The 27,994-nt window shown below is 40.2% G+C and overlaps 1 protein-coding gene across 1 annotated transcript; it reads right to left on the bottom strand.

Annotated features, from left to right (window-relative positions):
* Positions 1 to 24,883, bottom strand: camsap1a (calmodulin regulated spectrin-associated protein 1a). Its single transcript, XM_059358090.1, has 19 exons — positions 24,485 to 24,883; positions 23,765 to 23,946; positions 14,859 to 15,121; positions 12,603 to 12,764; positions 12,444 to 12,524; positions 11,304 to 11,336; positions 10,278 to 10,419; positions 9,767 to 9,906; positions 9,578 to 9,674; positions 9,328 to 9,454; positions 8,626 to 8,711; positions 8,179 to 8,260; positions 5,737 to 8,044; positions 5,497 to 5,633; positions 4,483 to 4,691; positions 3,863 to 3,950; positions 3,663 to 3,784; positions 2,412 to 2,530; positions 1 to 2,273 (listed from the first exon to the last, which is right to left on the bottom strand). Exons 2-19 carry the CDS (start codon positions 23,943 to 23,945, stop codon positions 1,983 to 1,985), a joined length of 4,668 nt encoding a protein of 1,555 aa, XP_059214073.1. The 5' UTR covers position 23,946; positions 24,485 to 24,883; the 3' UTR covers positions 1 to 1,982.
* Positions 24,884 to 27,994: the final 3,111 nt, after the last annotated feature.

Below are 27,994 nucleotides of genomic sequence, written 5' to 3'. Positions count from 1 at the left end.
TGTTGAGCGCCAGAAGCTACATTAAAACCGTACGTCTCACCAGAAAGAAATCAGTGAGCAGTTAATGAGCAGCAAACGGCTCAGTGGCATAGCTCGGTTCATTTTGGTTCAGCAGTATGAGCCAGTCAGGGATCTCAGGTGGCTCGTACTGGTGCTGGAATATAAGTATATATAATGCACTACTGAAAACGTATAATGCACTGAGTCTGAGAAGCGCTTCCTGTTTGGAATACTAGTACAATTTCCCCGTCTGTAAAAATGATTTCTCTTCTGTTTCTGTAACCGCAGCACACAGCTCCCAAACTGAAAATAAAAATTGTTGCTTTGCTCCATAGTTTTGTTGCAGTATTAAAGCATAATAAAGAAAGTGAGAGAACACATTCAGAGCAGGATCACAGACTGTAGAAAAGAAGTGGACGAAGCCTCCAGGTTTAAAAAGTGAAGCCAATGCAGAAGTGCCTAGAAACCTGCGTTCTTTCTAAAGGCCAGCAGGGGGCGACTGCACTGGTTGCAAAAAGAAGTAAGATTTAATAAAAATCAATAACAAAGTAACTTTACTTTTCAATTGATTTATAACTTCAGTAAACATTTTACTAGTGAGTTTATGGCCTCAATTGCTAGTTTCAAGTCTCAACATAGCATGATGATCTTTTTTTAAACTTGTGGTCCCATTTTAAGTAAAATAGATAATAAAGCAGGATATGCTTAAGGACATGATTGAATTCTGTGCAGGGAAAGTGCACACACAAAACAAAATATCCATCTCTTTCACTTTCAACTGACGAGTTGTCCGCCAAAATCATTAAATTTGGCTTAGAGCACTAGCAATGAGAGTTAACGTAATACTGCAACACTGGCTGCCATACAACAAGAAGCTTTCTACAAGTTGTCATTTCTAACCTGACAGTCGATCTCAGACAGCAGTAGAGCCGCTGCTTTTTGTCTCAAAAGGGGCAGTTGTTTCGGCGTCTGATCAGGATGCCTCCTGTTATTTGAGATGTTCCGGGCACGTCTAACTGGTAAGAGGCCCAGAACACGCTGGAGAGAATACTTATCTCTTCTGATCTTGGAACGCTTCAAGGTTCCCCAAAAAGACCTTAAAAACACTACTGGGAAGAGGGACGCCTCGAATACCTTGCTTAGCCTGCTGCCCCCGCAACCCAGCCCCGAATAAGCAGAAGGAAAAGGATGACACTAGCATTAACGGATAACCTAACTCCTCCCTCTCATCCAAATATGGTCACTTCTCGCTCCAAACAGCAAAGAAGGTGATGGCAAAGCAAAATTTGAGGCTTCATCACGGTGACTACGTTCATTTCTTTTCCACAGTCTATGACCAGGATGCACAAGCGGTGCATTCAGCTCTCCCCTTCCCTAGCACAAAGACTCACACACTTCCGCAAACACACTAAATAGAAAACAAGACTGGACATTACCACTCACTAACATCCATTCCATACTTACATATAAAAAGTTAGTTCCCTCTTCATAAAAGCACTGACCAGTACAAGTTACTGGTGAATAATTGGGGCTCTGTATGTGGAGCCTGGATTAATCACAGCAGTTGGGTATTTTTTTGCCAAGCTGAAATAGCATAATCAAGTGAATGTCCACCATTGCCTGTCAGTAGTTGCACTTGGTATCAGTAGTATGATTTCTACTGTGAGTAGATTCAGTAGTCCTCGACTTGATCTCCTTGCACCGCTACATAGGAATCATCAGTACTGCCTAATCAATGCAGGATGTACCCACAAATTAAAAGTGTGACATGCAGAATAAAAAGCTAACGAGACAAAGAAAACATTCAGTTGGCAGGTGTTTCATATTCTCACGCTGCCACAGACTGACATCTCCGTTAATAAGAACATCTAACCCCCCCTCGTCTGATGACATGTCAGTCACATGATCACATGTCAATCATCTCAGAAATTATTGGGTCCTGCCCAACAGTAGAACATAAACTATAACAAGAGTCATCTTTCTCACTTCCTCCTTGCACTCCCCGGTCTCTTGACCTGCCACAGCTGGTTGTGGATGGTCAGGGCATCCACGCTGACCGACACCGACTTGGCGGGGATGATGTTGAACTGCTTGCGGTCCGAGCTGTATTTGTAGAGCTTGTCGATCATCTTCCGGCCGATACTGCGCGGCCCTGTGCCTGTGAACTTGATGATCTCCTCTGTGTCTGGGGAGTACGAATAAATGGCGCGGAACTGGCACCCGCCGTCACGGAAGAGGATGATCAGGTGATTGGACTCGCACTTTTCAAGCTCCTGCAATCAGTGGAACACACACAAAAATATAGTTTCTGCAACTACAACTGCAAATTTAAGAATACTACTTGATAAATAATTACCTACACGATAAATAATTACCATTAATGAACTATTTTAAAGTGACATCACACTGACCTCCAGAATAACGTTCTTCTGGGTCTCATTGACTTTTCCAGCCAGACAGCAGTGAGCAATGGCATTGATGATGATTGGCTTGTTGGACTTGGAGCTCGGCTCCTTGAACAGTTTAGGACCTTAAACAAATAAAAGGGGGGGGAAAAAGATTAATGATGTAAATGCATAAATGCATAAGTCTCTAAGTGTATTTAAATACGCACAATTGCTTTCTTGCTAAGCTAGAAGAGAAGATTGACTACTACGCTTTCATTTCCGTGCATTATGAAGCCTTGAGCTGGGAGCAGATTCAATTAGCTTATCATAAAGACTGAATGTGTAACTGTATGAGGTAGAGTAAAAATGTGTATGTAATGTATAAAAATAATTATCTGACCATATAGCCTTGATGCTACATTCAAGGAAAAATATGGTAATTCTAAGCACACTTTATACCATGTAGTATATCTTTTTAAAGGATCATTTGAAAATGTAAGTTGACAGTTGTCAGGACCTAAAACCAATTATCTGTTGATGTTTAAAAACCAAGACTCATTATTCTAACAAAGGCTAAGCCTTCAGTGTTAAAATTATTTTTCAAATTTAATGGTGACTTTAAAATCTAAAGATCGAATCAAATCATGGATTCGGAGAATGTGACAGCCCTATTTAGAGCCTAGATTTAGAAAAACTCTTGATTAAAACAGCCTGACGAGCTATCGAACCTCAACCATTGGATGTCAATGCTTAACCTCAACCATCTTGCGAGAGTTTTGCAAAGCGAGGGTTACCATCTGGCCTCTGTAAAAGTGGAGGCATTGTCAGACTGAAGATGGAAAAAAATGTCCTGACATTGACAGTTCTGCCTGATATCAGGCAAGTGACTTCCCGGGGTCTCTGCTAGTTGCTTGGCAACTTCGTGGTAAAGGCAAGAGTCCAGGAAATCAAGAAATAGTTCAAGGACATCTTTCCCTCGTAAAACCACAAATTGTTGTTCTCACACTTCTGTGAACAAACAGTAGCTGCTGGCTCTGGCTTCGTATTAACTTTACAGACATGAGCATGGCTTCAATTTCTTCATCTAACTCTTGGCAAAAAACCTTAAAACAATTTATTTAAAGCAAGTGCAAAAATCTGGAATATTTCTCCCTCTCTAGCCTTTGGTTTGAATATTTTCTGCACAAACTGCTGCTCTGTGATGGTGAGTTTAAATCGACAAATTTAGTTTGTTAAATAAATAAATATGCAGTCTTTTCCTGCATTTTTACTTACCATTGTACTCAGTTGAAGTAATGGAAGAAGCTATAGATCCGTTCTCCCAGTCTCTCTCCATGTTCCTGCTGGACGCCCTGCTCAGCATGGGAAACGACTCCATAGAGCACACAGATCCAGCCCTGGAAGACACACTCATAGGTCAATCAAAGACTACATTGATAAGCCAGATAAAACAAGATAATCTCCTTCAGTCTCACCTCTGTGACTCTGCCCCTCCAGAGATGACGCTGTCCGCCTCAGTCGCCAAAGAAAGCGTTGATCCTCGATAACTGCAGCTCAGATCAGCTGAAAATTACAGAGATAGGATTTAGTGCCAGTTAATTTACTAAACAAAATAACATTGTTGTTGCCCGTTCCACATCTGTTCTACTGTGTAAATACTGTGATTCAAATGAGGAACAGAAGCTGCATAATAGGCAGGACAACAAAATGACGAATGGATCATAAATAAGCCAGAATCAGTTACAGTGAAAAGACTGAGGGATCTTCCTTGAATGACATCCATAGCTGACACCTCAGGGGTTTCTCACATCATTTATTCTGGTTGACTGTGTATGTATATTGATTTGACATCATGCAGAGCAGGTTAGAAGGTTCACCTCCCCTGCTGCCTGCTGCTGAGCCCTGGGCTTTGATCAACATGGACCTCTTCAGTGAATCACCTGCATAACACACATGTACACACTCAGAGGATGACAGCGAGTGTACACAAAAGAACTAAACAGAACATACACTGTGCACACGGAGCCTATAAGCATGTAGACGAAGACAACGTGGAGCAATCGCCAAAGATACACGCTGTTTAAAAGGTTCTTACGTGTGGTGGATCCCTTGGATAGGCCGCTGGATTCCTCACGGTGCAGTGATTTAGGCCTGCTCCTGCGGGATTTAGTCCGTGGGCGAGGCTTGACCAGACCTTGCTCTTCCATCAGCGCTTGCTGCTTCCTCTGCAGGTATTCCTGCTTAATTAGCTCTCGTCGTGCCTTCTCCTCCTCCTTACGAACACGGTCCTCTTCTGCCTTACGCCTTCATGTTAAGACAGGCAGAATTAAACTGCATGACAAAGAGACACCCCTGCACACATTCTTGAAGACTTGGACAATTCCTCACCCTTAGAATTAATTTGTAAGTATGTGAAACTACGGCTGCAATGGTTTGTTTGTTCACACTAAACTGTCACAGTACAGGGGTCACGGTTCGGTTCACACAGCCTCACGCAGAATAGATGGTATGTAGATTGATGGGGGCAATGTGGAACTAAAGTCTACAAGTGCAAATTTTGCTTAGACTCTTTTAGGCATATGCTGTAATCAACCTGGTGAGGTTTTTAACACTACAAGCAGATTAGAGAGCGCTACTGAAACGGCAGAGCTGGAAGACCCGCCTGTGGGTTCCTAGTCAGCTACAGCAGCAACAGAGAGAGAGTTGTGTATAAGACGAGGATCATGTTTGTTGTGTCTCCATCAGTGAATGGAAACACAACGAACATGCTTCAACAGCATCGCCCCGATGTGCCAATCACCGGGATGGTAAATGTTTGATTACTTCCAAGGTGGAATTTTTGTGATAGTCCTCTTATTTTGTAATTATTCTATTTATTTTGTATATCAGTTTCGTTCATTTGATTTAGTTGTGACTTGTTGCATTTTGGAAAAGTGTTTTTATAGTGTTATATAGAGATATTCGGAAAAAAATGCTACCTCTGTCTGTTCAAAATAAATAAAAACAAGACATCCTTATATATTTATTTGCACAGAGACTCCTAAACTGGAGTATGGACTGATCTGTGATTTTTGTGTACCGTACACCCCTCTGTGAAACAAAAACGTACCTGATCTCATCACGTTTGACCTCACTTTCAACTTCTTGCTGCTGTTTGCGCAGTCTCGCCTCTTCGGCTTTACGTTGCTGTTTGAGGAGGAAAGCGGCACGACGTTTCGCCATTTCATCCTCTGCTTTCTCGTCATCCTGGAAGACAAAAACACAGTGATCATCATTGAATGACTGATGATATTTCCCAGGCGGCACTCTTGATATTCACAATCAGTGAAGTCTAATGAGCCAATTTTACCTTAAAGAAGAAACCCAGCACATTCTTCTGCTCGCCTTCTGCTGTGCAGTCCATAACGTCTGCACTGCCGTCCTCCGCTGGATCCTTAATCTCTGATAGGTCCACCTCGATCAGAAGACCCTTGGCCCTGGCATTCTCATCTCCACTCGCAGCCTCTTTCCCTGAATTGGCAACTGTTTCCTCCTCTTCTTCTGCAGTCTGTGAGGGGGACATCAATGTAGTGTCAAAGAGGCACCCAGTGCCCTCACTGCTGCGTTTGTCTGAATCCTCTCGGACTCTGAAGGTGGTGTTTCTTTTAATCCTTGTGCTCTCAATATTACTCCTCTCCTGGAATCCAGCAGAATTTTCTCTGCACTCCGGGGACTGAGTGTTAGACTTTATAGAAGCCGTTTTGCTGTTCTCTCTATTTTGTTTTTGCTCCGAGGCTTTGCTGCGTTGGCTGGAGCTGAGCTTTGGAGGACGGCGAGCCGGGGCAGTGTTGCTGCCGCTGATATCTACAAAGTGAACTGCAAAAGATCTGGAGTCTGAGGTAGAGGGTGGTGATTGTGTTGTGTTCAGGGTTGTGCTCGGGCTTGATTCTGCATGTTCTGGAGGCGACACCACGCGCTTCATCAGCAGGTCCTGCTGCAAAGACAGCTGCATCATCTGCTGCTGAATGGAACTAATAGCTTCGTTGAGAAGATCTATGGAGTGGGAACACTCATTCAAGTCAGGCTCAGCCCCGTTGTCCTGGGATAGGGTGTTCAACCTGTTGTTTTTGTTCATCTGCCCCGCCTCTGTTTGACCTGCTTTTGCCTGCACTTTCATAGCCTCAAGACAAGAGTCATCCTTGCATGACTGGGTCTTCGCTTTACTCCTGTCAGCTAGTTCTGAGGACGTCTGGGAGTGTTTCAGCGGCAGGGGAAGCGTGTCACTCTTCCCTCCGCCCTTCTTAACGATGTTCAAGAACGCGGCTTTCCCGAGCTTTAGTCGCTGCCGTGCTGAAAGGGTCTCCATCTTCTTTTTCTGATACTCAATAGCACGTCTTTGCTCTTCCAGCTGCATGTGAAGTTGCAGCAGCTCTGAAGGCACTACGGGGGGACTCACTGTTAGAGTCTTCCCAAACACAGAGCTCGGCTCCTTCCCCAGCCAGCCAGAGGTGCTGTCGCTCCTCAGCTGCCAGGGGGGAAATGGTGCAACCTCAGAACCATCTGGTGTGGTCTTCTGAGAGCTGCTGGTACTTGAGAATCCATCACGCAGGCCAAGTTTAAGGAGCTTTCTCTCTGCAAAGCTGGTCATCTTGACGCTGGTGCTTCCTGAAGCGCTGCAGCTGCTCGCCCACGATATGGTGCTGAGGCAAGGGCTCGAGCGCCCACTGCCGCCTTCCTTATCGTCCCGTTCACTGTCCTTCAGGTCTTCTCTTAGTTTGGCTGACTCACCCTCTCCCTCTATAAATTCACACATCTCTCCCTGCTCTAAGTATTTCCCCTTTCCTCTCCTAACCACCTCTTTAATCAGCTCCATCTGACCCTCCTCCTCCTCGTCTTCCTCAAGGTCTGCAATGTCAGAGTCAGAGTCAAGTCCTACCTCCAGCCCGGAGGAGAAAGGACTCTGGCGGTCTGGCTCTCCTGATGAATGAAGGAAAAAGCCTGGGGACTGTTTCTTCTCAGACTGAGAGGTGCCTGCTGACCCCTCTGTGGGAGGCCTGAGAGAGCTGGGGACTGATTCTGCCTCATGTATGGGCGTAAAGGTATTTCTGTTTGACTCAGATGCAGGGGCTTTTCTCTGTGAGGTGCTTGAGAGGTTGGTGGGTGTTTTCCTGGTGGCTGCTGCTGCTCTACAGCGCCCTTCACCGCTCTCCTCCTCCTTGTTCAAACTGATGCTCTTCTCTTTGGCTGGCTTAGGGACGGCTGGCATCAGAGGCTCCAGATAGTAGCTGTCTGTAGGGTGGTCGGGTGTGAAGGGACCCATGTCGAGGCGGGGAGAGCAACGTGCATTAGAAACCCTCAAGGTTGCACCCGGGATTTCTAGCTCATCCTGCTCCATGTCACTACCAAGTCGGTGGCGGGAAAATGCAGATGGGTGGATTACAGCGACCAGCTCCTCCTCTTCTATTTCTTCCTCTTCATCCTCTATGCGCATGTGACTGAGCAGGCTTTGACCGCTGAGTCTGTGTTGTGGCAGATGTGGACCCAGCATGTGTTTTGGAGTAATGCACATTTTGTTGGAAGCCAGGCTGTCTTTGCTGATGGAGCGAGCGAGGCTAATGCTGTCTGCGTCTTCCTCCAAAGGATAATGCAGGGCGTAGGGCACCGGCTGGGATACAGGCCTGGACAGGGAGGGAAGGGGGGAGAAAGATGATTAATGTGAGCTAAGTATTGTGAATCATGGAACAAATGTCTGTTATACCTGCTGTACTGTGGTCAGTACAGTAATAATGAAAGTTGTAATCGCACTGCTCACCTCGGCCTCCTCTCTGGCCAGGCCAGTATTGAGCCCTGATGCTGCGTGTCACGCGTCACAGAGTTTGACCTATTTCGCAGCTCTATACAAAGAAAATATGAGCCACATTACAACAAGGGAATTAATTCTCTAGAAATAATCTTAAACTGACTCCTAAAGATCTGATACAAAAGAAGAAATGTACAACTTTTAGATGTTACAACACTAAATAATCCCATGAAATGCCGTAATTAATCAAGTACATTGTCTTATTTTGTGTAAAGTGGACATTCAAGTAAGGAAAGAGACAACATCACATCTTCGGTACATTCCACCTTCAAAGAACAATCAGACTGTTCGTCCTGCTCTCTATCCTGCCTATCATTTTTCTCTGTTTGAAGAACTTTGTTTGTGTCTTGAGGCAGCAAACTCTACACTGAATCCTGAGTAAATATTATTTCATATTACCTGAAGTGCTCTCCTCAGCCACCTTCTGTTGTCTCTGTCTCAGGGGCAGTAAGGAGTGGGATGGGCTTAAGGGGTTTTGTTTAGAGCTGTAAGAGGAAGAGAGGTTTGGTTTTCAATGTTAATCTGGTCTGATTTTAGCCCCTAAAATGAAAAATATGTATGTATAATAGTCCTGATCATAACTAACAAATATTGTTACATTTTCAAAATGCTAACTCTTTAAATCCCAGTTTGTTTACATAATTGCTGTATACTAAATGCTACAAGATTTTTTTTTCCGTCTAGGGTATGTAAATTATTAGTAACAACATTGCTTTTAATGCATTGCATCAACACTGCAATGTTCCATAAAACAGCAACAATAACCCCAGTGGAAACCAGAAAGCGTTTGCCCTACAGGGCAAACATGAGATCATAGCTCCATCTGGTGGAAGATTGTGAAAATCAACATTTAAAGCCAGAGCTCCAGATGAAACCCTGAAACAGTATAATGCATGCTTTTATGTGGAATGGCTTTGGGGATCAACCATTATGTTTTTAATGGGTTCCAAAGGGGTGTCTGTTTCACAGTTTATTATAGCCCTGAGATTGAACTTCAAAAAAGAAAAAAACATGCCAAATTGTATGCGATATGCATTGACACAGCCAAAATGATAGAAGGCCCTAGTGAGTCACAAGGGAAACACAGTTAGCGGATGTTACCTGAGGTCGGGGCTCGGGGGTGTGGCCAAGACGTCAGCAGAGTGTGATGATGTCAGGAAACTACGCTTGGTGACGTTGGAGATGGGAATATGGGGTCGTGAACTCTTAGGCTGCAGCAGCAATCTCACTGTAAAATGGTTGAAGGGAATATTAACCATGAGAAGAGATCCTATAACATAATACACCATTGTTTAACAGAGCCCCTGGCAGTTTGATAAACATATTTATTAAAGTACAAAGTGTGTTATACCATCTCTGATTTCATGTAGGTCCCTGGGCTGCACAAAGTCTGGCTTCACACTCTCAAACCACCAGAAGAGCTCAGCGATGAAGACCATCACGTTATTCTGCCAGACACAATGATCAAGTTTAAGGTCAAGAGAAAGACTCAATAATGTCTTTCGAGCCTTTTTTGTCTGGTTGTAAAGTGGGTGCTCACCTTCAGTACTGGCGGAGAATACAACATGTCCTCAGGTTTCAGATAGAAGCATTTGTTCAGGTATTCATTAGAAAACTCCTGCAGGAGCTGGATGTTGTACATGCTGTCTGCTATGGAGGGGACCTCCTTCAGACAGATATCTGCACAGAACAGGACAACAGCCATACCCTCAAGCTAAATCTTTTAAAACGTATTTCTTATGAGAGACCTTAAAGCAATACACTTTAATACACTTTTTCTCTCTTGCAGAGAATTAGATCAATACTCTCATATTTGTATGCTGAGGAAAAACAGCTTTATCTTAGAGTAGGTATAAAAAAAGGATCTATAATGCACTAATAGGTGTTAAAAGGTGAACTTTACAGGTGCTTGTATGCCGATTTGTTTACATTTACGTATACATTTCATTTCGTCCAGTCTTAAAGCTAAGCTAACAGTCTCCTGGCTCCGGCTTTATATTTAGCTTCCAGACATGAAACTGGCATTAATCTGGAGCCCAATGTTACCGTACCTTCCAGCCTTATGAGTTCTGGGCAGTAGAAGTGGATCACAGCCAGCAGAGCCGTGCCGTCACTCACATCCTTCAACAAGTCATCCAACAGGGGGAAGTGCTGCAGCGTCCGGCCTGACAGGTGATCTCTGCGGTAACGAACCTACACAGGAAGAGAATGTACAAGTTTAAATAGAGTTCACAAATACACCTAATCCAAACACTGAGTCATATGCTCACACACAAACATTTCTCACTGTGTAAATTATCCTCTGGCTCTCTTTCACATATATATTTCACAATTCTTTTGTCGTTTTTAGCTTGTGTTAAGAAAAAAAAACTTGATTGTAAATCAGGTGTGGTGTCAAGAAACTCTGAGTGTTTTTTTTTCTTTTCTGCCATATTGCCAGCCCTACTGCTGAGTAGGCATCTGTCTAACTGGCAGCTTGTGCTTCTGACCTGTCATGTGATATAATAATGTGTGCCTTCACTCACAAGGTGGGTTTAGTAGTCAGTGCAGGTGATACAAGACAAGAAAAGGGAAAACAATAAAGGTCAGGATGAAATAAACAAGAGGGTCAATGGTATGAGTATATTACCACACGAGAGAACTCCACAGGCTCCAATAAGCAGCCGACCAGAGCATGCATTATATCAGGCTGGTGAGGTAACAGAGAAATGATTGGAGGGATGTTAATGAAAATAAATGAGGCAAGCCGTGAGTGGTTGAATGGTCTCAATACAGGTTGCTTTGCAGTATTGCAACAGTGAGTTAAAAATGCCTGGTAGTTCACTGTAGGAAGGCACAGGGGGCTGTGGAAGGTGATGAATGTGAAAGCACAGCTGACTATTGCAGGATTTACTGAAATGTTTCAAGCAAAATGAAAGCTAATGAGAAGGGGAAAGGAGTAGTGAGCTTGCTGTTTGTTCCTCTGCCATTTCGGGGCACTGTTGCCTCCTTTTTTGTGCTCTATGATCTAACGCTGAAACACACACACACACATTCGGACACACACTCAACAGGACACGGTTAGCGGGTGAACTTACAGGTACTAGCTTCCAATACCATTTGGAGGGAGACTAGTATCCAAGAGGCAGGGAGAGGAGGAAAGGAAAGGAAAGTTTGGGGAGACACAAAGAGGAAGAGCAGCAGACAAGTCAAGGGTCATATACAGTGACAAGAAATCAGATTGTCTCCTTTAACATGGAGACAGATCTGATTTTAAAGGCAAGTGGACAGGGTTAGCAGAAGTGACGATTAACAGCATTTGTCTGTGTTGTAATTTAAAGCTCAAAGAGTACATTACAGTTTGTGTTGGCAGTGCTGACACCAACAATACACCTTCTCTGACTGATTGATTGAAACCAAGGCGAGTCAACAAAGTGCAGAGGTGTTCAAACTGTGAGGCATGTCTCCCCAGAGAGGCGTGGGAGAGTTGTAGGGGGCGCAGAGTCAGTAAAATATGAACACACAGACATGACAAATAGTGGAATTTACAAGTCCCTAGAATATCATTATCTCCAATCTCCATCACAAATAAACATACATAAATCTGCTCAGAAATCATGGATAAAAAAAGGTTTCTTATTACCTCAGAACTATCCTGAGAATTATCATGTTTTTAAATTTTCTTAAGTATCAAAGTCATTCAGGGATTGTTCTCTGTACATGCATGGATACATTTCAAACACAAACTACTAATAGCTAATTCGGCATACTTTTAAAGGCACCAATTTTGCAAAATATATAATGTTATATACCATATGTATATTATTAACATATCAACATTTCTTTTTTTAAATATTCTGGTTATCGTCAATACAGATATTTTCTGGAACCCCAAGTAACCCCAGAACAGTTCAATAATAATAATTAATAAAAACATTTCAAGCAATATTTTCTGACAATATGCTTTCACTATGAGAAAACGGAGGTCTGTCTGATTTTTGCCTGGCAGATTTGTGCCATTGGGTCACAATGCAAGCCCGATCCCATAGTTAAACCTACACACGTGACAATTAATGCACCCAGTGAGGGACAGAGTGCAGGAGTGTAAAATCCCAGCCAGACAGACAATAAACAAAGACAACAGAATCACTACAGAAAGACTCTATTCAACAGAGAGGAAGCTGTGAGAGAAAGTGACAGTAATGGACAAAGAGGGTGTGAGACACACAAGCTGTTACCTTCTGGTGGCTGGGGGACTCCAGCAAATGTTGCTTCATTTTCAGCTCTTTTTCTACGATCTCCCTCATCTTTATATTCACCTAAAGTAACAAACACACTCTTCGTCAGCACAGATGGAAAAACGCACAAACATTTAAAAACCAATGTCTGGTTTTTACCTTGTTGATCCAAAAGACCATGGCGTCCTGTAGATCAAAAGGCAGCTCCTTGGAGGCACTGAAGTTTGAGAAACGCTTCACACTGGACACCACCTTCTCGATGCTGATCATCTCCACTATATAGGCCGTCATCAGGGCATCGATGAGGTGCACGTGGGAGCTCTGCAAACAAAGATTTTGGTGAGTACATTGCATGCGTTTACTGCATTATATATAGTAGTGCATACACCATGTGTGTTTTTTCTGTTGAAGACAAAACAATTTCTAGAATCACAAGAGGAAAGAGATGCTCCATCACTGAGTTGCCATGGAGACAAGGGCAGAACTTCCTACCTGAGACATGCAGAGTTTGAACAGCAAAATCCTCATCTGCCTCCATGTGAGGCGATCCCTGTGTCATTACTGTATGACTCACACTGTGTTTTTTATTAGTGCAAAAAGGCTGCAGGTGAGCCAAAGCTGTGTGAAATGAATGCGTGGGTGTGTGTTCTGCTGCTGGTAGCCTGGCACATTCATTTATTTTAATTTATTTTTTATTAGAATGATAATTTCATTTTATATTTTAACAATAATTTATAACGTGTAATGATGGTCTGAGTCTCTTCACTTGAGCTCACTACAAAACTATGCAGCTACGAGCAAAGACTACTTTTATATGCATATCCTCTGCATATATATACAAAATATATTTTTCATTTGTTGTTCATATTCCAGCATATGACATACAAACCCCATGTGCAACACGAATGGCAAATGTCCAAGAGCAGCCAGTGAGTATTTTAAGTATATAATGTGCATATATTGCATATATATTATGTGTATATGTCTTTATTTATGTTTATATCTTTGTAACTCCCCCGTCTGTATTTTAAGCTGCTGTGATGACTGAATTCCCCAATGTTGAATAAATAGTCTTATCTTATCTTATATAAACTGCAGCTGCTGCCCAGCCAGCTTGTTGCCTGTTGTGTTCTTACACCTGTGCGATGAGACTGGGTTCATATTAAATGAAAGTTCCTGAGCATTTGGTTCATTTTTCTTCATGAATATTTTAGTACCTAAAACCTGCAAAAACACTCACGTCCACTGGTGCATTATTTATTTCAATACTCTTGGCTCATATTCGGCTGTGGAAAGCAAAGTCACACTAGCTTGTTGCAGAAGGCAAGTGTGGGCTGCCAGTTCACTGGGTTATACTACTGCAGATAATATATCCTAATTTACATTCAAATTAACATTTTTGGACAATATTATCTAACTATTCTTAACCTCTGTACGATCCGACAGCCCGTCGATGGACCAGGCTGAGATATTGTCTTTCAGAGGGTATAATCGGCTTAGTCTTAAAGCTAGAGGTAGTGGCTGTTTACCAAGCGTCCCTTGACCTCTCACCTCAAGATATCTGAATGATAGTCATTTTTAACTTTTTGCCTTTGGACATACTGGTATTGAGGTAAAATTGTCATATTTTATCATGTATGGTCTACATTCCTTGATTATGACCAAAGGTTGTTGGCTAGAGGCTAGAGGCTTTTTTGTCTCTATTTATGTATTTTTTTACTTTTACTTATGAATACTTCTGATATCTAACTATGCTTATAAACTGAGACTGTGCTACATGTACCATTTTGGAGGGACTGTGTTAGTGGAGTGGTGGTATGGTTAGTGGGGTAGTTAAATGTCAAACCAGCTGTATATCAATAAGTGAATAAGACCTAATGAATGTGAAATGAATAATAAAGATATGTTCAAAAAATAACTATAGGAACCCACAAGTCTCCCTTTTACAGGCATGCCAATTTTGCACCTAATAATAATCCTAATACTATGCAGTTTGAGGCAAAAAGCATGCAATTTTTCCCGCATTTTGGGGTCCCTAAACAGTCTTAGAATGGAAAGCTAAACCCAATCTTATCTTTATGTGATGAGGTCAGTCCTTATAGTAGCTTTTTACTGTAGTAAAAAGTTAAAGCAGTAATCACTGATTGCCACCTGGGGGCAGTGCAACAAGCTATCATTTTAAGCTGTTATATAGCAAATATGTTAGCCAACATTACCTTTAACACATCTAGCAAAAACAAACAGAAGCATTAGCATTTATTCAGAGTCGTGTGTCTGATCACCTGATGAACCTGAGCCCAATATTCACTCTCCCTTTAGCTTTGTTTTGCTTACCCAGCTAGTCATTTGTGACTAATGTTGTGTGAGCAGAAGTTAATGTTGGTCCATCACCAGACATAAGGTAAAGTTACTCACCATCTTGATGGGAGCTGAGCTGAGGTCCAGCTCAGAGACAGGTGTGTTGTCTGATTCCAGGACGTAGATGCCTTTCCTGGACAGGGCCTGGATGACAGTCTGGTGGCTCTGGAGAGCAGCGGCCTGCTCCGCGTGCAGGATGAGGCCACACACCCGGCAGTAGAGCTCTCCAGACAGCAGCAGGCGAATGATGAGGGGCTTGATGTGTTCCTGCTCATACTGGTCGGTATAGAAGGGGTCCCGCAGGTCTGCAGGAATGTGATCTGGGAAGAAGGACATATATGCGTGTATTATCAAGTTAATGTCTGCTTGGTGAGACATGCAGGGTCAGCCAGAGTTTCTTTTACCAATTAAAGTTGTATTAAGTCACAAATCATCGCATGCACTATTTCTGTACACACACGTGTCCACCAATGCCTCACCATGTTACGTAACAGAGAATCTCGCAGGACACACAATCTCAAGGTATTAGACTGTCTAAGAAGAAAGCAGTGCAAGAGCCGAGTGGTTAAACAACATGCCAGGCAGCAAACCTGAAGGCCCCATAGGTGGAACAGAGGCTTTAAGCCAATGAGCTAACAGGACTTAGTGGTGATACTTAAGCTGATGGTGTCGTCCCAGCCCACAGGGTGTTTTCCTGCTCGTGGACACAGACATGGGGCAGCTATTTCTATGTGCCTTGGTCACGTTAATCCAGAGTTAAGGCCTGGAGCACTCACGAAATTTAGCTTCCAGCACTTTCTTGGTAGATTTAGGAAGCAATAAACAGGAAGGCTGTTGTGATATTCAGCAACAACTGGTGTTGTAATGTATATGATGAGGGCAAAAGACAACCCAGGTGCATTTCCTTAATTACTAATACTGAATGTTAAAAATGTCCTTTGAAAGCAGATTTCCAAACTATTTTAAAAACTTATTTTAGCAACTTTTTCCATCACAGCTTTTTCCATCACGGTCAATATTGATTGCATTTTGCCATTCAGGTGAATTGTAGAGATATCGGAGCATGCCCACTTAAGTCAAAATGGCTCAAAAGAATACTTCAACATTTCGGGAAATATGCTTAGTTTTCTTTAACATGATTGACTTTCCAGGTATGAAGCTACAGCCAGCATCCACATTGCTAGCTTGCAAGAAATTATCACAAATTGTCATTTTTTTCAAACAACATATATATACCATTTTAAATTAATACTTCTCACACCAAATTATTATCTGTATATCACTTACTCACCACGATAACTAGTGAAATACATTTTGTTTATCTTGCATGCCTTCACAGTGAACAAAAAATAAATAAATACAAAGAAATTGATGTATATGGGGACTGACTTTAACAGCAACAAAACTAGACGAAAACATTTGCACTCTCACACAACTTGCACAGTATAATCAAAGTGTCATTTATCCAGTCGTATGCTCAATACTTCCCAAACACATGAATTTCCATAAGAAAAAAACAAGGTAATGCAGCGGGAGTAATTAAAACAAAATTATTTTTAGTGGACAAAGTATCCCTTTAAATAGTTATATTTAGAGGTCCTGATAAGCAGATTTTATTTTTACCTTTAGTCAAAGCCAGGCTAGCTGTTTCCCTGCTCCCAGTCTTTATGGTAAGCTAGGCTAACAGCCTGCTGCCTCCAGCTTTATAGTTGATGCACTTTGATTTCTTGGCAGACCACAAAGGCAATCAGACAGCATCCACTGCATTGTGCTAAAATACTTTGTGGTTCAACTATGACCTACCATACAAACACAAACATTTTTATAATGCACTATGGTCACTTAACATACATTCAGCAGTGGTTTCGCTTTGAAAATAGGTGGTTTAGAAAATCTGGTGCCGTGTTTATGTCCTGTCTGTTCGTGTTGCTGTTGTAACACCGTGTCTCAATATCTCAGCAACTCATGAACAAAACTGTATCTTGAATGATAAGAACCAAACAAAGAAAACATGATACAGGCTTTAAAATACCCACTTAAAAAGAGGATAAATGATGATAATTGGATCAGCATCGAACCACTTAACAACAGCATCTTTTCCCATTTAGCTTCACGTTAAAAGCCAGCTGACTGAGATGAACAGACAAAATAAGGCATCCATCAGTGGAAGACACACACACACACACACACGGCAGGCTCAGATCCGGGCTACAGCACACCGTGAAAACCTCAGCTGTGTCTTTGAAAACAGACTGCTTGCTTGGCACCGTCCACCTACAGTATCCGTCTCACTCTGTGCTGCTGTGTAGTGTTGCCATATGGACATGAGAATCCCAGAGCATGTCGGGAAAAAATACTCATTTTGCATCATCTCATTTGTGTTTATCCCAACAAAAGCTAGTTTTTGCAAGTCTTCCTCCCGCAATACATCTCTCTTTATCCTGCCACTTCCTCAGCTGTCCCAACATGCCCCCTCATCCTCCACGGTTGCTGTGGAGATGGAGATGGGAATGCCAACACGGCTGAAGGTGGGGGCTGGGTTGCTGGTTCATCCCCTCACCAAGGCCTGCTCACTAGGTCGTTTTATGGCCCCTGACATCAGGAGGTTGGAGTGTATGTGTGTGGGTGTGTGTGTGTGTGTGTGTGTGTGGACAACTTGAGGGGGAGGAAGGAGCTCCTCTCTAATCCTAGATGCTAATACTCCTTAAATATTTATCATCCACCTGATCCAAGCATTTAAGCCCACCCTGGTATATGTGTGTGGGGAAATCAAGAGGAGGGGGTGCGGGGGAAAGCCTTTGTTCCTATTCTTTCAGACACAAGGTCAGATTGATCAGCAGAGCAGAGATCTTGCTGACAGTCAGGGCAGGGCTGTCAGAGTCTGGGCTCTGCAGAGAAAGACACAACTACTCTCTACAATACAAAGGCTTCATGGAGAATTCTCCTGAAGACAGTAGTATGTTGGAGAAACAAGCCTTTAAGCAGATGCACTCTGTAGGGACACAGTCTGAAAAAGAAAAAGCTGGTATATGCAGCCAAGTTTTTTAGTTAAAAAAGCCTTTTTGTTTCCATGTGTATAGCTCTTGAACAGCACACATCCTCTCTATATCCACTGACACTTAATGTAAATAAACATTTTTATACATTTAGGCATGTTTTTGTACTCATTATGTAGTTAATGTTTGTTAGTTTGTTAGAATCGAGTACAGTTTGGGATATTCAGCATAACACACAATCGTACATTCTCTATTAATATCAGGGTTTTTCCTCCTGTTGTAAGTCTTATTGGCGGCCAACTTGGTTTAAAATTCCAGATAATTGTGCCTTTCATCAGAAAGTGCTTTGATGCATGCACACGGCACTCAAGTATGGAGGCGATATAAGTTCAACAGCAGCGCAGTGCTGCTATCCTTTACTGCAATAAACTTGCTCTCTGCACTTTAAGCAGTCTGAGTCAGGGACGAGTGGGGATTATGGATCAAACACCCACAGACATTTCCACCGTTTACAGTCTGTCATGAGCTACTGGTCATTCCAACTGCTCGCCAATGCACTCTCCGACTTACTCGGTCAATATTTCACATTTAACAGTCAGCACAGAGCGAGTGTCCTTATACAGTAAATAAATGAGCAATGCATTTATTTTTTTTGGAGTGTTTTGGATGAACTGGTTACACTGGATGAAATAGTTTGAAGCAGGAAAAAGCAGATTTATCGTCAAAACTACGAATGCCATTTTGCGGGTTGTTGAATAGTTGTTTGGATTATTATCAGGAGTTAAATGCAGCTATTTTCAGGAAAAGTGGCCCTAAACTATATTATCATAATATCATATCATAGTGAATGAGTTAAACAGAGACAACATGGTTTCAGCAAAGCAACAGTTATCTTTAGTGTAATGCATTCATATTCTACTATAACCAACAATCATATAATGCTCTAAATTTATGAATAAAGGTGTTTTATATAACGTTAACTTTCATTTATATATAAATTATCTTCATATGGAGTATGGAGCCTCTATTATAGCCGAGTTTTGCAGACAACAATAATTTTAAAAACATTTTATTGTTATCGGCCAAACCAATTAATCAGTTAACCTCTAAATCACTGTCTAATAAATATCTGAAATATATAGGTTTTGTAAGTAAACCATATTCATTAAAAGCTATGTTTGCAAACAGGAAACTAGAAAATATGCATTTGAATTTCATCAAAATTGTCCATTACACACTTTTCAGTGGCTTGCAGTATGTATATTCATCCTGTAGAATATTTATTCCAGTTTTGTACTTCAAGCATTTGTTTTTTTGAGTTTAGCTAGTATGGTTATTATTTCACCATTAAACAATCATGAGCTAAATTTGGGAGAAGTTTGTGAAATGTTAAACACGAGCATCTCTAATCAGAAAAAAAGCAAAGAAAAAGCTAATTTTCCTGGTTTATAGTAATGACATTTAGATTAGATTGTGAGGTTTCTTCAATAAAACTGCAATGAGTAAACAAACAGGCTGTGTTGGACAAAGACACAAGCCTTCAGATCCAATCCCATTAAACACTTAAACATGTGACTGTGCTGTCTTTCACACCAGCACACACAAACAGCACACAGTCCTCCCAGCAGTTTGGTCGCTCTGAACTCTAATCTAATAAAACTGTTTTGGTTCGTCCAACCTCATCACTGACTATCAATGACCAGGGCCTGTGTCACAGAAAACAAACAGAAAAAACAAACACACTGTTCTTCAACATGACATATTTTCAAAACAGGAACACACCACCGATGCATTTCTCTCCGTTTGTCAACAGGATTATAGAAAACAGGCCAGATATTCATGAAATTTGGGAAGGGTGAATGATGGGTCAAAGAAGAATCCGTTAAATTTTGGAGCAGATCCAAAAAAAAATTCTTGTTAATATTGCAAGATAGGGCATGAACATGCTCTTCTAGTTGCAGATATTAAAGGGTTATTAAGGGAATGTAGCCATCTAAAGCCCTCTTAAAGTAGTAATAAAATGTGATTCTGGATTTAGTACATTAGGCGTAAGTGGACATTTTGTCCAAATGCTGCTATAATTCACCAATATTTTGCCAGAGATCAGATGACCTTATATATTCAGAAGCTCCAGTCAGTAAGCTGTCTTACAGTATTCTAGACAGCTCACCCCAACATTTCATTCCCTCATAAATCTTAATCCCATATCAGCTTTGGCTCTGCATCATTGTGATGGTACCACTGAGTAGGCGGACATTAGTCAGTAAGAAAAGAGAGAGCAAAAGTTCAGGGATGCACAGATCCTACACCTGATTGTTATCGGCATCCAAATTAAAAGGGGAATTAGCCACCTTTCATAGGGATGTTTAAACAGTGTTGATGGTGAATGTTGTTGATCAAAGCAAAATGATACTCAGTGTGTGCTATGTTGACTGAGAAAGCTGAGTTTGCAGTTGCAAAATCTGTTGTTCTTTATGCACGCAGCGTCATCATTTGACATGACAGTGGTGTCGTAGGAGGAGAGGAAGAACTTCATCCAACTAAAGTTTGTATTTATCTCTGTAGCCAAAAAACGCACTGTTCTCTTTACTTGTATTGGAAACTATTTATACTTCCAACAGCATCCCAATTGCGTCCCAAAATATAAGTACAGAGGAGGTAGTGGAAACAATTTTATGTGTTTTGACTTGATATTCAACCGTATTTAATTTGAGTTTAAGCAGGTTTAATGGTTCTAATGAAGTTAGGTTGGGCTTTTATTGTCAAAGGAAAAAAAAACAAAAGGAATAAAGTCGCAAAGAGTTCAGACTACAGAGCCTATATGTTTTTATTTTATCAAGTATATAACTATAAGTACCTGCTATCACTCCTCGTGAGCATGACAACTTAGCCTTCTTTGTCAATATAGCACACACTAAGGAACCTATTGTTTCAGTTGAGTATATTCAGCATGAACACTGATTGGACATCCACATAAAAGGTGGCAAATTTTCCCATAGGTGGAAAGGGTATTAGCCATGACGTGACCAATCCACAGCTAATGCATTTTTTCATAATACATTTCAGTGTTTCCACTATCAGTTACATTTTGCAGTTTACTATATGCACTGTACCATCTAAAAGTTATGATAAATATAACACATACTGTCCATTCCATTTGAAAATGAAGTTAAGATAGTGTAGCTTGTGCAAGAAAGCTCAAGAAGTATCTTGCTGTAAAGGGCTCCTAAGTGTCCCTGGCACACTGTGACGTCAGGATCAACCAATCAGATTAAGGGCAGCAAGAAGCTTGACGGGGGAGAAAGGTAATGGTTTGGTGTTTATTATGGGCATCTGATCTCTGCCCTGTTGGGTAACAGAGAGGTAAAGCTTTAACCAGCAGCACAGAGCTCAAGATATCAAGATCGCATTGGCAATAAGTATAAAAAATGCTCCAGCTGTGAGGACATCATCACTTTAAAAAATAAGGTGTGTCTCTGATCATTTTTATGCAAGCCTCCCTGATCACATTACAAGCTTTACAGGGGTTTTGTTTCCCTCTTAGACTCAATTTACTGAGTCATCCTCTGCAAGGCAGGACACACTTTAACTACAGTATGTCTGGCTCATAAAATGGATATGATGACAAAGAGTTTTCCTCTACTGGACGATCTCCCTGTGTCTCCTTCCTCAGTGTCATACTGGGGATAAAATCAGGGAGAGCACAGCTCCAAAGAGCAATCAGTGAGTGACACAAAAACCCACATTCAAGGAGTAATTTCCAGACATTTACTCACAGCTCGGCCATGTAGAGCGATCATTTTTAATGTTTTAGTAGACCTCGTCAGAGCTGGCAAGGCCAGTGACCCGTGTATAAAAGACTTTGGCTGATCGTGAGATGTCGGTCTAAGTCTTCATTCGCTAACATGAAGCTCTGGACTGTTGTTGCTATGCTGCTGTCTTCTTCATCAGGATGTTTGTTTATATTTTTGACAAAGAAAAGAAACTGAAAACGAAGCAAATGACTATCTGAATCTTGCTTTATAATTATGAACGTATAAGTCTATCACTGTATATACGACAGTTGTTCACACATTAATGCATGATTTACAAAGTGGGAGCTGGAGATGTAGAGAAAATGTATATACATTGTCTTTTTTGGACTGAATAATGATTAAGCCATATGATTACAACACTATTTCTGAATCCCTTTATGCACAGTCATAGTTCATGCATTTTGCTGTATTATCTATACCTGTACTGCCATTAATGTTATTGATTCCTGCAGTGTTTTATTGCAGAGATGGTCCATCTCGCTTTAAAACAAAGCACTAAAAGCACATTAGAAAATGAAAAATACATTTTCATTAGAGAAGAGAAAAGGCACAGTTTCCCAAAACAAATTATGTACATTTAATGAGTGTGACTATTATGAGCAAAGTCATCTACCTACTGAAGTTATGATTGGCTTATTGCCTTAACTTAACAGTTTCCTGGGTTAAACTGCAGATAGGTCTTTATTATATCAGACAGTAATACTAGTACTTCCTTATAAGGTTGCTATTATTCTCCGGTTGCTGATTACTTTCATATTAATCTGCTGATTGATCTCTGTCATTAATGTTGCTATGATTTTGGTCTATCAAATGTCAGGGGGAAAAAAACAATCGCAGTTCCCTAAACCCCAGCGTGACTTCATCAAATGTCTTATTTTCTCCATGACAAAGTCAGAAACCCAAATAAATTTAGTTAAATTCAGCCATCACATAAGATAATGAAAAGAAATTTGGTTGAGCAGTAGAGGATTTTTATACTGTATATATAGTTTCTCTCTCATCACTGTAAAACATAACATATAACAATATAAGGTAGTGCAAGATACCACTGATAGATACATACGCATTTCTGTTATTGGTAAGAATTAATACACTATATTACCAATACTAGTTTAGTTATAGCTTGATATTTTGTATTTTATTATTATAATATATATTACACTGGCTGCTCTCACTGAGCCCACATCACATTCAGTTTCTTTATTGTTGCACAAATGAAATATGTCTTACAAAAACAACTCAAGGCGTCACTGTAGGGTGTATTCATATTTACTTTTTGGGAAAATCCTGTGTCTATCATTTTCCTTCACACTGATTTAACCAACCTACAAGTTGCACTTTAAGGGGTCAATTGTATATCACAGTTGTTGTTAAATTTCTGTCAAGCCACTTATCATTAATTAACTGACTATTACTACACAAAGTATAACCACATTGACCCTGGTGTGATTCTCGCAAGGAACCTTTGTTACATGTCATAGCCTGATTCATGTTTACTGTCTGCATCTCCACTTTACACTCTCTAATAAAGTCAGAATGCTAAAAAACAACAACAACAACAACAACAACGACATATATACTTTCTAAATCATCTTGTGCAAAGTGTTAGTCAATGTATATGTCTGCATTTTGCACAGTATTTTTTTTACACCAGGCCCGATAGTATATCAGCTATAATACATGTACTTCAAAAGACTAGCTAAGGTCTATGAAAAAGATGCCAACAAAGAAAGTGATGCAAGTGTTCAGGCTTAATTAACAGGATTTACACCAAGCAAACATTTCATGCAACTATAGGCTATATGCAGATACTGATATTTGTATCAGGCTATAGGCAAATGAATCACTTCTCTGCTAGATGGCTAACATAAACAGTCGGCTAGCCTGAGCTCAGTTCATGCACAGTGGGTATTTGCTCCAGTAGAGCCTATTTAACAGAAGATATTTTTAAATTGCCATAGTAGGAAAAGCGCAAGTGTAACTGAGCACATTAAAAGCTCCAGTATTGTGCACACTGTGACACTGAAATTAGTTTCACCTGTGTCAAAATGTCTTACCGTGAAAAAAGTCTATAAACAACTAAATAAAAGCACAGCATAATGTGACAACCATGGTTCAAAGTCCAGATAGTGAAAGGTCAACTCATCCTTACCTATACCATAAGCTTTGGCGAACAGCCAGCGGAGATTTGCGTCTATTTTGGCTCTGGCAGAGTCGTAGAGCTCCAGAGGTACGACCTGAGCCTCCATGCCTCCTCCACCTGCATCATCTGCTGCTGCTGCCGCTGCTCTCCTCCAGGTGCTGTCCCTGCCAGCACTCACCTCCACATCCATCCTGCACGGGAAGAGACACACAGAAACATGATTGCAGCCGATTGCATGACATCATCGATATGATGAAGAACAACAAGCAAGCCGGGCCTGGTGGGTCTGCTCTGACAGCACCTGCTGTTGATGAGAATATAAAATACTACACATAGACTCACCTTGGTTAACCTGCTGGTGCTGTCACTGCTGTCACCATGTCACCGGGACTCGTATGCAATTATATATGAATTTAAATCTTACACAAAACAGGATTTATATGCATTGTTTCAGCTGATGATCAGCTGATGTGGTTGAAGGAGAAGAACGGCTGCACTTTTGGACATAAATGAGAGCTAATTCATGTTTATTAGCTATTAAAATGTAATAGAATATTAGCATCTTTGGTTGCTGTATATTTGTAGCTAATTTAGGTGCAGTCGAGGCTGACCAATGAATGACCCAACACCCAGCTATCACCATTAAGTTCCCAGCATTAGCTCCGTTAGCTAGCTACACTACGACCACACACAGATACATTTCAGCCGAAATACATGACAAAGACTCACCTCTAAGAGCGCATTGGGTGCCGTCAGCAGCCTTGTGTCTGAGATGTGTTGTTAATAAATGTCCGACATGCTGGCCCTGGCTTCAGCTATAGTGGTGAAATAACAGAGGACTCCTCCCCGTCCAGAGACACAAATCTCCGGCCTCTCAGGATAAAGCTGCTGCGGCTGCTGGCTGGTGACTGCTGGCTGGCCGTTAATCCAATAATAAGAAAAAAATCTGATTGGCAACCATCCGGAAGTCTGTTTTCGAGGAAATTAATAACGTCCAAAAGCCGGCTGGTTCATTCGGAGGCTGTCGCCGCCCTCTGAGAGAGGACTAGCGGGTCTAACGGTGTTGTAGGAGCCTGTCTCTATGGGGACCAATGTTATCCCGTCCGCTGGGCTGCGGCTCACCTGTCCACCTGCAGGGGGCGCTGCAGGTCTACAGCCACGGAGGACATTGATCCTTCAGGAGTTTAGGAGTGAGTGATGCTGCAAAACTGGCTATAATGACTACTGCACTCTGGATAAAGAGTATTGTAACTTCATAAAGGTGAGGGATATCGTCACACTGTTAAAATAATAATAAGTCATTTTTTGTCAAAATTGTTTGTTTTTTTACCTAAATCATCTCCTCATGACGCCGGCCACCTATGGTAAAATCGCCTACATCCTCAGTTGAGCAGATCATGTGATTTTACCCCTTTAAAATAATGGCCTGTGTCAAGTGTGTGACTTTATTATTGCCTAAGTCAAAATAAAGTGTGACTTAGGCATTTTTTTGAACATGCCTTTGTGACTTAAGCAAGATATGGTAACACTTTATTTTGAAGGTGTCGACATAAAAGTGACATGAGTGTGACAAGTAACATTAATGCTCATGATACTTGACAGGCTTGTGTGACTCTTATGTAGACACCTTCAAAATAAAGTGTTACCATATCTTGCTTAAGTCACAAAGGCATGTTCAAAAAATTGCCTAAGTCATTTATTTCTCTGAAGTTACATAATTTACACACAGTGTTATTACTATGCCAATAGCCATCCTTTGTTACATCATTTTTGAATGAAATGATCAATAAATGTCATATGTTAAGTTTTTTGTGTTTCCTGCAAAACTTGAAAAAATGAGTTAGGCAATTATTTTAACAGGGTGACGATATAGTACCTTCATAAAGGTGACGGATATGAAGCCCTGTGTTTAATATCATATAATTGTGATTAAATGTTTATTTATTATATATTATTATTATTTTATATTTTAGAATAAATTCATAGATGATGAATGAATAGGACACAAATCAATTATTTTTCTGCATCTATTGGTTAAGAGTGCTCTGTGAGGGAAATACTGTCTTTAAAAAAAGATTGTCACCAGTTATGTAAGAAAGAAAAGAAAAGAAAAGAAAAGAAAAGAAAGAATATTTAACTTTACCAACGGAAAGTTGAGGGATATTTCCCAATGTGCCTTATAAAGAAGGCACAATTCAATAAATAAAAGAGCGTTTGAATAAATAGATTAAAAATATTTTCATTAATTTAATTTATATTCATTGGAAGTAGTAGTAGTAATAGTAAATATTGATGTATTCTTTCTTTCTTTCTCGATGCATTTGTATTTGTTTTTTATTTAAATGTATTATAAATGATTACAATATATGATATTATTATTATTATTATTAATTGAATGTTTTGCACTTAAATGTATCAAATATTTCTCTGTGTCGAGTGGTACGGTGTACTGGAAGCAAAATATTTTAAGTTTTCTCTCTGAAAAACTAAGAAAAGAAAAGAAAAGAAAGGAAAAGAATGGAGACCTTTTGATGCTGCTGCAGTTAGTTTTTTTTTCAATAATATATTTATTGAGTTTTGCTTTACAAAATTGACACATAGGTCACAAGAAAAATATAAAACAAGCAAACATACAAGAACATGGCGGCCAAAGGTAGCATAGTTTAAGAACAAGAGTCCTTGAGGATCCATTCAAAAAAGAATACATGAGTATAGAGCAAATGAACATAGGTATAAATATGCAGAGGGTAAAATTATTCTGGTTCCCGAACTAGTCTAATCGATAGAACCTGAACTAATACACTAACCTCTTCCCAAAACTCTTCGATTCTCGGGCAAAGCCAAAAGCCTGCTGCAGTTTTATTGATGCGTATGTACATGCTGCAAATGTGGGTCCTGATTTTAATGTTTAACTTTATTTTCATTATCATTATTCATTATTTTCCATTTAATGTTATGCATTATATTTACATAATATTTTACTTTTTTTTAACATTAATTAAATATTTCTATTCCTGTTTTTATGTTCATTCTATGCCTATTAATGTCATGTATTTTCATCACTGTAAAACACTTTGTGTTGCAAGTACAATATTTTACATAAATTAAAAAATACATGAATAATACTTTAATAAAATAAACAAAAAAAGATTAAAACAACACAATATTTGAACAAAGAATTATAGAAAGGGTAAAAGATAGATATTTCTGACACTCTAATGACCTATAAATTGACCAATATTGTGAGGAGTTCACTTTTAGCACAATGCTTAAAATGTCAATGTCAGCACCACGGACAGCAGCTATAGTCTATAGATAACGATTCAATCCCAGATAATTATGAAACCCGTATATACAACTATTCCAGGTAATCTAAACAATGGCATTTAGTGTGAATGAACATGCATGCATACACTGTAAAAAAAGATCAACAATAGCTACTCAATAAAATTGAGGCAACAGATTGCATGCAATATTATTAATTAAATCTAACTACGTTACAAGTTGAGTTAATAACAACAGGAAGTGCCTGTCAATTAAAAACGGACTAATTCTATTGTGTTGGATTCATTCAAAATTCTCTTGATTGAGAATTACATATACATAAAGATTATATTTAATGTGATTAAAATAAGTAGATTCTCTCAAATTTTTTTATATTAAAGTTACTTAAACAACTGCCTCAAAATCAAGGATGCATTTATATTTAATACATTTTATCAAATATATTAAGTAAAATGAAATGACTACAGAATAATTTACTACAGTGTATGAAGTATGTCTTACGTACCCATGCGTATGTCTTTTTTTCAATGATCCAGCACACATATTTAGACACACTGAATATCAAATAGATTATGTGGGTAAACTATAGTAAAAAAAGCCTATTAGTGGTAAACAGTATATGTTTTTTATGGCTGTATCTACACTTTAATCAAGTCTCAAGTCTCTGCTGCAATAAACTGGTATGATTTTCAATAACAGCTGTAATGTTGTCACTGTGGTATTATCGGGCTCTCACCGCCAGAGGGCATCAGACACCCAGAGTTAAGTTTAAAGGTACAGATAAGGCGACTTCACTGTCAGCCATATATCAGAAAATAAAATAAGAACAAGAAAGGAAAAAGGCATATGTTTAAGCTTAACTTCAGCTTTTATTGAATCAAGACAATTTTTACAAAACATTTTTAATCAGGAAATATTTCTTTGCAAACTACAACTTTGCATGAACATTGATTT

Source organism: Centropristis striata, chromosome 19 (assembly GCF_030273125.1).
Source record: "Centropristis striata isolate RG_2023a ecotype Rhode Island chromosome 19, C.striata_1.0, whole genome shotgun sequence".
NCBI classification, from domain to species: Eukaryota; Metazoa; Chordata; class Actinopteri; order Perciformes; family Serranidae; genus Centropristis; species Centropristis striata.
The sequence above is the reverse complement of the archived record's forward strand: the minus strand, read 5'-3'. Positions and strand labels throughout refer to the sequence as shown.

Bases quoted from the DNA above. Each gene is read 5' to 3' on its own strand.
- camsap1a (XM_059358090.1), bottom strand. From the start codon at position 23,945: ATGGATGTGGAGGTGAGTGCTGGCAGGGACAGCACCTGGAGGAGAGCA. The intron at 12,765-14,858 runs GTGAGTAACTTT...CTTTGTTTGCAG, and splicing joins GCTCAGCTCCCATCAAGATG to AGCTCCCACGTGCACCTCAT. The intron at 10,420-11,303 runs GTAAGTTCACCC...CTTCCTGTGTAG, and splicing joins GGTATTGGAAGCTAGTACCT to GTTCGTTACCGCAGAGATCA.